At 35.6% G+C, this 13407-nt stretch overlaps 1 protein-coding gene across 9 annotated transcripts in view; it reads left to right on the top strand.

Annotated features, from left to right (window-relative positions):
• The window catches only part of LOC111510848 (colorectal mutant cancer protein), an 81402-nt gene that overhangs the window by 66098 nt on the left and 1897 nt on the right, over positions 1-13407 (top strand). For all 9 annotated transcript variants that reach the window (XM_074169256.1, XM_074169260.1, XM_074169259.1 and 6 more), the window contains 9 exons: positions 2889-3030; positions 5063-5166; positions 5891-6213; positions 8183-8503; positions 9586-9861; positions 11462-11651; positions 11728-11922; positions 12036-12226; positions 12955-13057. In XM_074169256.1, the coding sequence (XP_074025357.1) occupies positions 2889-3030; positions 5063-5166; positions 5891-6213; positions 8183-8503; positions 9586-9861; positions 11462-11651; positions 11728-11922; positions 12036-12226; positions 12955-13057 (1845 nt within the window). The remainder of the gene's footprint in view (positions 1-2888; positions 3031-5062; positions 5167-5890; positions 6214-8182; positions 8504-9585; positions 9862-11461; positions 11652-11727; positions 11923-12035; positions 12227-12954; positions 13058-13407) is intronic.

The raw sequence follows: 13407 nt of genomic DNA, 5'->3' as shown, positions 1-13407 counted from the left end.
GAAATTGCTATATTTTGCGTATGCCAGATCTAAGTTAAAGTATGGCTCTGTGTTATGGAATCCAGTTTACGACTACCAAAAACCATCAATTGAGGGCGTGCAAAGAAAGTTCCTAAAATAGTTATGACTAAAAGTTGACGGACAATACCTCACGAGAGGCATCGATTATAACATTTTGTTGACACGATTTGATATGACATCTTTGGAGAATAGGAGAGTTAACCTTGGTATAAAATTCCTGCATAAATTACTAAACAACAATATTGACAGGACGGTTCTGTTACCCGAAATCAATTTCTCAGTACCAAGCAGTGAAGGTCGACACAATCTGAAATTATATTGCGAAACATCACGCACAAATGTGATGCTACGATCACCATTGAATTTTATGTGCAGTAGCTTCAATAAAATATGTGAACACTGCGATATTCATTTCGATTCTCTGAACGCTTGGTATCTTGTATCCACAATCACTTTCAATAATACTATAAATAACATTGGTGTCAGTACTGCTACATTGCATGAGATGTAACTTTTTGTGTTATATACTTAATTTTTCATACCTCTTTTGAAATTCTACTTATACGAATTTTTTATATATACTTTGTTTTTAGCATTTACTTCTATACATAACTATATTCCATTATTTTTTTCATATTCATTTCATATATACTCTGTAATAATAGCATTTTCTGCAACTGGGTATTTCTGTTGGAAATAAATCGCCTTTTTTTTTCATTTAAATTCCTAATGGAAGACCTTTTACGTTCCTCATTGAACTTAAATGTTTTGATGTTTGTATTCTTCAACTAGATTATGCAAAATGAGCGTAGTTGGTGAAATTAATAATCATGTTGAAGTATTTGGAATTATTAATTAGATGGTCTCGGTTTCAAATAGGTATTTGATCCTTCATTTTCCACAGTCATCTAAAAGGTTTATATCTTGGTATCAATTCATCATTTAACAATTCTTTTATGAAACTAAGCTATGCAATCATCCAATTAGTTGGGTCGATTACACACAAAGAGCTCATCAATAGAAAAATGGGATTAGATGGAGGATGATATCGAATGTCGGAACGGTGTGGAATGAAGGAACGTTAACTATTAGTGCTGAATGAGTCGTTTTGGATTCAGATACGTTTCATACACAAAGAATATTTGTTTTCTGAACATTTATATCGTACGACTTGACATTTATATCGATATATCTTGATACATTTTTTATTTTCTGAGTCGTTAATTCTAACGCTCTTCCAATAGGCGGAGCGAATGATTTCTCTCCCCAGTAAAATTGGCGGTGTTTATAGAATCTATGAACTGTGTTTTTCCCACTTTGTTATGCTGACGCATCTACTGTTCAATTTCTGCGTCGTTCAGATTGTCAACCTTTCATTTGTTTGAGGTTTGATGACAACAATGAAGAATCCAAGAATCATAAAAGATGAAACAATAATTTATTAAGACAGATAGCTCTTGCCCGGAATAGATTTGTTGATGTTGGTAGAAATTTTTGCATCAGATGATGAAGACGTATTTATTTGTTGTTTCTCTTTCAAAACGCCCTGATTGGTTTTTGAAAATAGAGTCTTTTGAATCATTCAAATACTCCTTCGTCAAACGCAATAGAGAAACGTGTTATTTCATATAATTCAGTGTTTATATAAAAATATCTGTTTCGAAAGTGTAATTCAATGTTTATATGAAAAAAGCTGTTTCGAGACGACTTTTCCAGTTTAAGTCTGTTACTTTTATGCATGATCTGAACATCTTCATTTAGAGTTAATTTTCCAAATTGATTGAAATTTTTGAAATTAATCTCTCTTAAAAATATACCTTATCAATATTAGTCTATAAATAAGCCTTTTCCATTTCAGTACGACTATAGGTATAACAAGATCATAACGATAAAAAAATATCTACATAGAAGTGCAAATACAATTGATACAGAATATTGTTTTTTTCCCCCTTATCAAAAAATCGATTCCTCTCGGCATACCCTGAAAAAGGTTTGCAACCCTTTCCATTATTCAATAAGAGCATCAGCAAGCTGCATGATTTTGTAGAACAATCTGCTCATATCATAAATACTAAATTGGATTCATACCCGGGCTTTTTGGGAGACCTAACCCATTAGAACACGTTTCAAATATTCACTTACGACAGTATGTGGTGGTCGTTTTCAATTCATCAATGAAAGTTGACCCTTTCTTATGGAATATTGTTCCATTCCTCAACAAGATCATCAGCTAGCTGCAAGATTTTGTGGAACAATCCGACGAGATCCAATTCACAGCCCTAGCTCATCCCATTTATGCTAATTTGGGTTCATATTTTGGCTTTTGGGAGGCTCAAACATGATTCTCATTAGAACACGTTTCAAGTATTCACGTACGACAGTATGTGGTGATGGTTGTGGAATGTTGTTCCATTCCTCAACAAGACCATCAGCTAGCTGCAAAATTTTGTAGAACAATCTGTCGAGTCCAAATGTATCGCCCTAGCTCATCCCGTATATACTAAATTGGGTTCATATTCTGGCTTTTGGAAGCTCAAACGTGCTTACCATGTCTCAACAAGAGTTGACCCCTTCTTATGGGATGTTGCTCCATTCCTCCACAAGACCATCAGCTAACTGCACATTTTTTTGAACAATCTGACGAGTTCCAATTTATCGCCCTAGCTCATCCCATATATGCTAAATTTGGTTCAAATCGGGCTTCATGAAGGCATAACCATGCATAACCATCTAGCATGGGTTGTTACGATGGATGCTGCTACAAGCTATAGCTTTACTCATTATACATTATATTTCGAAATAATTGAGATGAAACATGATTGAGAAACCGTAACTGGGAGTGTAATCAATCTCTTTTTTCATTTCAGGAGAAGCTGCAGCAGCAACTTGATGAGCAAGCGCAACGGTATGAGGAGCAGCTTACAGAGTTGCATTCGGTTATTGCCGAACTAACCCGAAAGCTGCATCAGCAACGAGCGATGGCAATTGCTGAAGAAGACGAAGCGTCAGGTGAGTTGAACACCTCCTCTTCCATATTTATTTATTTTCTAATGGTCATTAACCAGTGACCATTTCCCATATTGTGAGGAAAGGTATTCTCTTGTATCTGTAGAGTTGACCGAGGAGTTGTCCTGCTATGTCATCGTCCATCCTGTCCGTTCCAGGACTTCTCCTTGATATTGGCAGGTGTAGGCCAAGACTCGTCGAAGACAAAGGTCTTAAAGACGCTATTCTGGTAGGCCATAATAAATCTCTACGACTTTAGCTCACTTGACCTGAGAATAGCAAAAATTAAAAAACCAAGGTCATCTAAATTGTTGAAAACTCGTTTAAAGAAGATCTCTTGCCTTGCCTGCGATGTGATACTTTCAAATCCAGCTCTACTTCATTCCGTTTCAAAGTACAAACAAGCCGTATAACATTATCGCTATTATCATATGTAATCGTTCCCATGCTCTTACTATTTTAGAAATTTATGAAGTTATTCTATCGGATTCCTCAAACACTCTCATAGGTTATGTTTTTCGCTCAATTCTCATTAGTGTCGCTTCAGTAGTCCATCTTTTGAATAATTTCTTCGTCACTGGATATTTTAGTAGGTCGTTGAAACAAGTTGCCATCAGACAGATCCATAAAAGGTGACACCACTGAAGTATCTAATTATAGCATATCTCTCAGCTTTCTCGACGGTTTTTAAAAAAGCTCACTATTAACAGAGTACTTGCCAAAAGATACAGAGGGGATTGTTCTATTGTATACATATATTTTTCGTTTTTCGTGATACCGATCAAAACAAATTGACTGCCTATGTTCTGTTCGATTTGAAAAAGGCGTTAGATATCAATCACATTGAAATGGTACCCCAAAAACTTGATTTATTTTTGTATTTATGGAAATGCATTACATTAGCAGGACTTTTTCTTGTTGCCACTATCAAAATAATATGAATGCCTTTGTGTGTGAGTGTTCCTCTTTGAAAGTTGAAGAGAGTGTACCCCAAGGTAGTGTGCTCGGACCATTTCTCTTCATATTTGTTATCAATAATATAACTAGATCATTTGAGAGTCGTCACTTTGCAGATCTTCCTCTTGATCTTCCTCTTGAAGATGATCGCTTGGTGATCGAAACACGTGTCGAGGTGTTAAAATAACGGTTTGGTGTGGGGAAAAAATTCCAGTAATATTCATTACTACACCAAAGGTTCCAAAAAGTGCATCATAAGAACATTATCATTGCCAAATGTTTGGTTAGTTTTTCCGACTGTTTCAGCAGCGCTTTGGTTCAATTTGAGTTCTTAGAGAAAAGTAGGCCGAAAATTGCTATACGATATCATATAGTAATAAGCTGAAAAGAGGCAGAAAATTTAAATGTGGAAGAAAAATGAACAGCATCAATGTATAGAATACAAAATTCTCTATCGATCAGTACACAACATTACACAGTATAATACATATTTCATTGAGATGTGGAGCTACAAAAACACAACCGCAAAACGGACGAAACTTTTCAAACAACCAATATAAATATTGAGACCACCAAAATATTATATTTATATGAACTGAATGAATATCTATAACAACTAGTTTCGAATATTTCGCTAATGCTTACATAGACTAAGCGAAGCTAATATTCTATTTATGGTATCCGGAATGACTAAGTTATTTTCTTCGAATTTTCTTTTGCCAGTCACGCCGAAATGTAATTATCTCTGTAGCGATAGACCCGATGCGATGGAGTACGTGCCTGTTTTGTCGGAAGAAGTAACGGCAATTGGATTTGGAAAACGGGGTTTCATTCGCTCGAAAAAAACTAGTTAGTTTTCCTTCTGAGAGGAACCGTTAATATTTCAAAGTCGTGGCAGTTTCAAGTTCTAAGGCGATGTTCCAGTGAAATAGTTCGTATCATATGCAAGTTATACTTTATCAGTGAAAATTTCACTGGATTCTTGAACTTCTCATCTGTACATGAGCGTCCCTATAATTTTTTTCCGAAGAACCTGCCAATACTTTCTATATATTTTATATTTTGCGCTTTTTTTCAGAATCTTGTACAAGTGTTCATGATGAATCGATGACATGCCCATTGGAAGTCAGTGAATTGGAACCACTCGATAATGAATTGTCAGATATCGATAACAAAATGCCTGTGAGTATAGCTCTTCATTGATCATTTAATTTTTTTAAATTTTATTGACCACACTACAATTGTTAATGTCTGGATATTTATATTTTCTTGTGAAACTGATACACCCATTCATTTTATTTTTATTTATTTATTTATTCATTGTTCTACAGAACAGGGATGTAAGTCAAATCACAATACAATCCAATTACAATAAGTTATAAGATAAATACAATACATATAGACTCAGCTGAAGTAAAAAGACATAATTTCAGAGATGGAACAGTAAAAAATGTCGAGCTGACAACTTGCAGAATTGCATTTGACACACATGTTATGCAGAGGTGAACGTTTCAGAATTTTTGTACGTGGCGTTGGCAGATAAAAAGGATTAAACACTCTAGAGGTTGGTCTAGGTACATCCTCCGGGATCCTCCACCATACAGCCCTGACATAATGGCATCAGACTTTTGTATTTTTGCAAAACTTGAGGAGTTTCTTGGTGGAAAGCGCTTAGAACATGATGACACTTGGAAATAAACAGTTACTAACTGTTTCGATGGTCAGGTGGTAGAATTCTATGATGATGAGATTCAAAAGACTTGACATTTTAAATATCGAGGGTAACTATGTAGAAAAGTGAAGTGGTGCAGTTCGTGCTGCAATTTACGTTCATGAATGAGATGCTCTTCGCTCTATTACAGAACAGTTCTTACTTGAGAAATGACCCTCGTGTATTCTTTTTCAGTCTTCCGAGAGCCCGCAAGAACTACCCGAGCCGAAACTAGTTTCCTCCCATCTTGAAAACACCGAACTGTCTCCGTACTCCGAAATGGTGGAACCTCTCAAGAACGAGATCGCCAGCCTGAAGAACCAATTGCACGAAGCGCACGTTCGGCTTGCACACCTGGCACTATCCAGGATCGAAGAAACTGCCGATGAGGAGACTGTTACCGATGGAAAAAACGCCGACTCGCCCGAATCCCACATAGAAGCTGATTGCGATCCGAAGATGTACCGTGAAGATAATAACGTCGACGTGAAATATGGAAATATAGTGCCGATACACAGGTTAGGAGAACGATACGTCAATTTTAAACATTTTGTATTCCATTCCATTTAATTTTAACGTATATGTTGAGAGGCCAATTTCTTGAACTTTCCAAATTCTATCTGGGAAGTAACCAGAATTGTAGTACGGCACTGTCAAGTCAATTTTAGGTCCCTTTCTCATCTGCCAATCATCTTATTTCATTCATCAATGAATCGTCCAAAACATGCGAATTGTTACGCTGTTAATGCCAACATTTTGATCATTGAAAACGACCTGAACATAATCCTGAATATAATCGCTGAAAATGTTACATTGACATGTCACTTTAACAGTTCTGACGTATTGTTTCACGCAATTTTCTTTAATTTTTTTCAATTTAACTGGGAAACATTATATGCTTCCCATATTGTATGTTCTTTCACTATTGAACAGTATATGCTGTCCATATTATATATGCTTTCAATATTGAACATTATATGCTGTCCATATTGTATATACATTCAATATTGTACAGTATATGCTGTCTAGAATGAATACGCTTTCGAAATCGAACAATATATACTGTCCATATTGTATATTGAGTATACTTTCAATATTAAAAAGTGTATGCTATCCATATGCTTTCAGTATTGAACAGTATATGGTGCCCTTATTGTATGTGCTTTCATTATTGTATATTGTATATGCTTTCAATATTGGACAGTATATGCTGTCCATATTGTATTTGCTTTTGATATTGAACATTATATGCTATTCATATTGTATTATGCTTTTAATATTGAACATTATATGTTGTCCATATTGTATATGCATTCAATATTGTATAGCATATGCTGTCCATATTGTATATGCTTTCAAATTGAACAGTATATGCTATTTAGATTGAACGTGCTTTCAATATTGAACGGTGTATGCTACCCATATGCTTTCAGTATTGAACAGTATATGCTGCCCTCATTTTATGTGCTTTCATTATTGAATATTATATGAATTATTGGATGTAGCCGTTACTACGTGCTAGGAAATCATAATGAAGAAAAGGAAAATTAAACTTTCTATGCTTTTTACCACTTTTATTTGTAACTAACGTAACCGCAGTTTCCTCCTATACGGACATTTTGAAACTTATACAACAATACAAAACTGCTGTAACGTTAGTTACTAATGAAAGTGGTAAAAAACATAGAAAGTTTCATTTCTCTTCAATTCATTATTACTATTATATGTTTTCCATTTTGTATATGCTTTCAATATTGATCATTATATGTATTTACTGTCAGTATTTACTGTCCGTATTGTATGTTGTATATGGTTTCAATATTGGACAGTATATGATGTCCATATTCTATTTGCTTTCAATATTGAACAGTATATGCTATCAATATTATATTATGCTTTCAATATTGAACAATATATGCTGTCCATATTATATATGCTTCCAAATTGAACAGTAAATGCGGTCTAGATTGAATATGCTTTCAATATCGAACAATATATACTGTCCATATTGTATATTGAGTATACTTTCAATATTGAACAGTGTATGCTATCCATATGCTTTCAATATTGAACAGTTTATACTGCCCATATTGTATGTGCTTGATTATTGAACATTATATGCCTTCCATATTGCATATGCTTTCAATATTGAAGATTATATGCTGTCCATATTGTATACGCTTTCAAATTGAACGTCGTATGCTATCTATATGCTTTCAATATTGGACAGTATATGCTGTCCATATTGTATTTGCTTTCAATATTGAACATTATATGCTATCCATATTGTATCATGAATTCACTTCTGCTGTTCATATTGTATATTGTATATTATCTCAATATGTTTTCAATGTATGGACTATATGCTGTCCATATAGTCCATATATGCTGATATTTTTCATTTAAATTCTGGTCTTTCTGAAAACCCAATATTTTGTGAATGAAGACCAACAAGAACAAAGTACTCAAAATAATGAAAACTTTCAGGCCTCATTCTAGATCGAACATCCGGACCAATGCCGCCATGACGTTCGCCAGTGTCCCGGTAACCAAAGTGGCGGAGCGAATAAAACTGAAACGAGCGACCGACGAAAGGGGTATCAACCCCAACGACCTTTTGAATTCCGATCTGTCCACCGCCGTAGCGGAACACATCGTGGGCGACATTCTGAAGCAGTGCGACGTGCAAGCCGAGAAGCAGTGTTTCGATATTGAAATCAGGAAAATCAACGCCAAATTGGAGCACGCCAGGTCGCAGAACTCGGTGCTGGCCCTGACTTTGTCCGAAACGAAAGCTCATTGTGATAGGTAAGGTAATGATAGGTCAGTCAGTACTTCCGACAAAAAATAAATATTTTTCCACTAAATAGATATATGGCCTGGCCTATTTTCGGGTCATCACACCTGAAATGCGTTACAGGGAACCTTCCTAACAAGCCACAAACATTTGTGTTTCTTACTCACCTGACGAAGGTAGTGTGTAGCAATTGGCAGAGTTTCACTCTTGCCAGCTTTCCTCAAAAATCATTCACCAAATGAAGTAATCGCTTTAGTTATAAAGCTGGATTTATTTGGTGGCGTTTTGAATAGATATGTTTTTTAACGGTGGAGACAAGCTAATGGTTCGTGAAAGAATGAACAATGAGCAGATTGGAATGGGATCTTTGTCGCTTCGATTAGTTCTCATGCCAAACACTGCATTTCTAGTCTTTCAAAAGTATCCATACCTCTAGCTCATCCAATTTCAAGCAATTTTACCTAATTTAATAGGCAACGACTATAGGCAACGACGTGTGTTCGCTGGATGGGCTCAGGAACAGTTGGCAACCGACCCTTATTTTCATCAAATAGTCATTTTCAGCGTTGAGACCCATTTCTGGATGAATGGTTACGTGAACAAACAAAATTGTCGAATTTGGGACAATACCAATCCACGTGAGATCCAAGAGCGTCAATGCATTCCGAAAAAGTCACTGTTTGGTGTGGCTTTTGGGCTGGCGGCGTCGTTGGGCCATATTCCTTTGAGAACGACGTTGGCCAGGCCATCACTGTCAAAGGCGAGCACTATAGGTCGATGCCTACCAATTTCTTTTGGCCTGAATTGGATGATATGGACACCAACGGCATGTGGTTTCAACAGGACGGCGCTACATGCCACACAGCTCATGCCACATCGAATATTCCGCACTAGCGATTTGAGGGCATGGCCATCTCATGTGAACTGGCCACCGAGATCTTGCGATTTGAACCCGCCTGAAGAAGCCATTGTGTGACGAAAAACTTGTTGCGTTTTGTGAAACTGTTCAGTGAAAATCTCATAATGAATGGATTTTCGTCAAATACTATCAAGCACAAGACTTGCTGTTTTTCAAAATTCCATTTTTTTGCAGATTAGCCTTGTTGTGTGGCAAATATGAGTCCAACGCCATTGCTCTTAGATTAGCGCTCGGCATTAGCGATAGAGCGATAGAAGCCTACGATGTCCTTCTTGCTCTGTTGGAAACCGAACTCAGCCTGAAAGAAGATGACCCCGAGACACTTCGGAATCGAAGCGCTGCAGAAACGGTTGCCAAGCAACTGCTGCATCATCTGGATTCCTATCAGAGCACCGACATTTTGCTGTCGCCGTGGCAGAATCATGTTTACAGCAGTCCCAATGTGGATAGGTAAGTCAGAGGTTAACATTGTGAAGGCTGTGAGGCTTTCATTATACATACTGAGTGTTTCCTTATTTCATGTAGATATTTACTGGGATGATTCTGACAAGAAAACTCTTATAAATCCATACCGTTGTTTCGTTCGTGATTTAACGGGGCGATAAACTTTTTTTTTCTGATTGAATCGGCCGTTACTTGATGAAGATCCATAGTAGGTATTTTCAAAAACAACACCTCACGATTTGATTTACACAAACTTTATTTTGGAAAATATATCACAACATGTTTCGCTAGCACAGTATCTTTTTCAAGTGATTTATACTTCAAGTTGTTCTTACATTAGTATTTATATACTACAGGTAACCATAATTGAGACTACCTACAAAAAATTACCTTAACCTCTACCTAAGTACTCGAAATAATGAAAACTTTCAAGCCCCACTCCAGATCCAATAATGGTGATCTATTCAAATCCAGTTGGTCATTCATTGGAATGTTTGAATTTTTAAGTTTATTAATTTCCGTTGCTTTCAGATGATTCAGTTTCAAACCTTTATTTTCTATGTGCAAAATTTCGAACTCTTCATCAAAGATATGATTTTATTCTAGAAGATGATTTGAATATGTTGAATTCGTTTTTTTATTTACATAGCTCGTATGATGTTCCTGGATTCGATTCCTGAATGTCCTGGCCGTTTGACCAATATATACCTTAAGGCACGTTCCATTCTTTAGTTTATATACTCCTGATTTTTAGAATTCAGATGTTTCGTCTTTATTATTTTTAACTAACTTTCCCAACGTATTACTTGTCTATATGCAATTTTAATATCTCGATTCCTCAAAAATGAAGCCACTTTTTCCGTTGGTTGTCCAAAATACGTTAAAGCTCTATAATTTTGAATATCTACCTTATCAATAGGAAAAACGTCTCGAAACGCTTTTTCGTAGACTTTCTTGGCAAGTATTTTGTTTATTGATTCGACTTTAAACCATTTGTTAATCGCAATTTGTTTAATGATATAAAGTTCCATATTGAAATTATCTATTGAAAGAGGAACATTGACTAATCTGTGAATCATGCTATTATAAGCTGCTACTTTGTGCTAATTTATGTAACAAAATTATACAAACCAAAACGCCGCCTTCTCTGTACAGAAAAATCACTTTTCGTACTGATGTTCACAATCTGAAATAAAGACGATTATTATTATTATTATTATTATTATATTTTCGTGAAAAACAATTCGGGTACTATTACAATCAACAAAAAATATGGAAATTTCGAGAGATATTAAGATCCACTCCAGTGTAGATGAAGTAGAATGAAAACGGGCAGAAGATTCCGTCGTAGTATTAAATTGAATAAATGGCATCTTTGGTTTAATTCTACTTTTTTGAAAAACAAGCCAATCTACAGATGTCAAAGAGTTGAATTTGAAGAGTAGATTAGTGCCGATTTTACCGTAAAAATTGGAGTATCACAAGGCACAGTGTTGGGCCCTGTACAGTTTTTTGTATATAAGGTGGCGGATATACCTAACATCAGTCAATAGTTATAGGAGACAACTGAATTGCCAGCATTTCAGTTACACTTCCTTTTTTTCAGCGAAGAACCATGGACTCCTGGTCATGAAATGAGACTGAGGGAGCACGTATCGAGGCTCAAAGCAGAGAGGAGCAATATCCAGGGAACGTACGTTGTTTTAGAATCAACTCAAGTAGAGAATGTACCTGTTCGTCCTTCCAGTAGTCAAGAAGCTAGAAAAATGGACCTTGAAATGGCTGTTTTGATGCAGGTGAGTAACCAAATTCAGTATTTTCTCATTGAAAGAAAATTAGTGAAGAATGAAACATTGTTTTTATATGATTTAGGAATTGATGGGTCTACGAGAAGACAAGGCTGAACTGATGTCCAAACTATTTGTATTAGAGAAAGAAAAAAGTGCAATTGAACTTAAGCTTAGGTACGCCGATGGGCAGCAGAAGGCCCAGTCCGCTGCGCTGAAGAATCTCCAAGGGCAGTTGAAAGACACAGAAGCCCTCCTTGCATTGGCGACTCAAAACAAGGTAGATTACTTTTCGAAAGGAAGACTCGCACATTAATATTTTTGGTTAATTCTCGGAAATTTCAATCAGCTCGAGTGCTTTGGTTATTGAAATCATTTTCGAATGTCTTTCAGGAGAGGGGTTACTCTGACGCGGAACATGCGCAGGGGGTGGAACTCGAACTGATGCAGGCTTTGGCGAGAGAGGCAAGACTGAAAGTTAGGTTACAAGAATTAGTGACGACTTTGGAGCAGGTCACTAAGAACGCCGAAGCCAGGTTGTTGGAAGGGCGGGAAATAGTACAAGATCTTAACAATACTAATAGGTGAGTTGAAACTTACTTATGTTGATTTTTGCTACAAAAAAATCCGTTAAGGAGATATACAAAAGGAAATGAATGAATGATATGACAAACATTCCTTTCTTATTTCTTAACAACTTATTTCTGTATTCTTTTTGTTCTGACTGGTCGTGCGACATTGCGAACTTGTTCGGGAAGTCGATTTGAGAGTTGATTCCAAAATTCAGAAACAGTTCATACGACGAAACAAAGACTTTATTAGAGCGTTATTTAATTGAGTAGTACTAATTGGGTATTACTTCCTAATACTGATTATATCATATTTTTTTGGACTGTGTGAAGGTCTATTTATGAATACATTTTCATGGATTATTCAGACATTTTTGAGGTGAATTTTTCAGTTCATCTCATTTCAGTTCAGTTCAGCTCAGTTCACTTCAGCCAGACAGACCAACCAGTTGGGATACTTCTTATATACATCAGCATTATCGACAGATCAAATTTGATACGTTCTTATTTTTCCTTAGCCTTATAGGTGGTACATTTTTAGCTAGTAGTCTATCAAAATAAACGATTCCTCATCTTTAATATTTAGAAAGTTTTCGAGCACATTTTTTTATCCAGCTGTATACTTGAGAAGTTCATACAAAATTGAAAAAACTATTTGGAATACATTTTTATATGCCGATAATTTCCAAATCCAAATACTGTTTCATCTTAGGTATGTTCTAAATCATCATTATTTTTTTCAGCATATTAATCGACACTGTAGATAGAAATAATAAGAAATATCAAGCTAAGTTTAAGAAAATGGAACATCAGATGTTTATCATGGTAGAAAAACACACAGCACAGGTAATTAATTTATTTTCACACATAATCATAGTAACCATAGAATTTTTATAATAATGACTGATCAAAGAAGATTTGATGCTAATACCAGGAAGAATTAAACTTGCAGTAAAACTAACCCTCCTATTTAAAAAAATCTAATAGTTTCAAGTGATGAAAAGATATACAACTTTCATGTGAACTATTTTCTCACATAACCTCATGTTTTTTAGAGAGAACTCGCGGTTTTTGTTTCTCCCAAGGAACATTTTTCAATGATCAAAATAATTTTTTTGATTTTTCTCTCACAATTTTATTATTATCTGGTTCAGGCTTTTTTTATCATTATCTGCCAGTTTTATTCCTTCTCTATA

Source organism: Leptinotarsa decemlineata, unplaced genomic scaffold, assembly GCF_025532065.1.
Source record: "Leptinotarsa decemlineata unplaced genomic scaffold, Ldec_3_MD MMD2_P_RNA_scaffold_5, whole genome shotgun sequence".
NCBI classification, from domain to species: domain Eukaryota; kingdom Metazoa; phylum Arthropoda; class Insecta; order Coleoptera; family Chrysomelidae; genus Leptinotarsa; species Leptinotarsa decemlineata.
The sequence above is the reverse complement of the archived record's forward strand: the minus strand, read 5'-3'. Positions and strand labels throughout refer to the sequence as shown.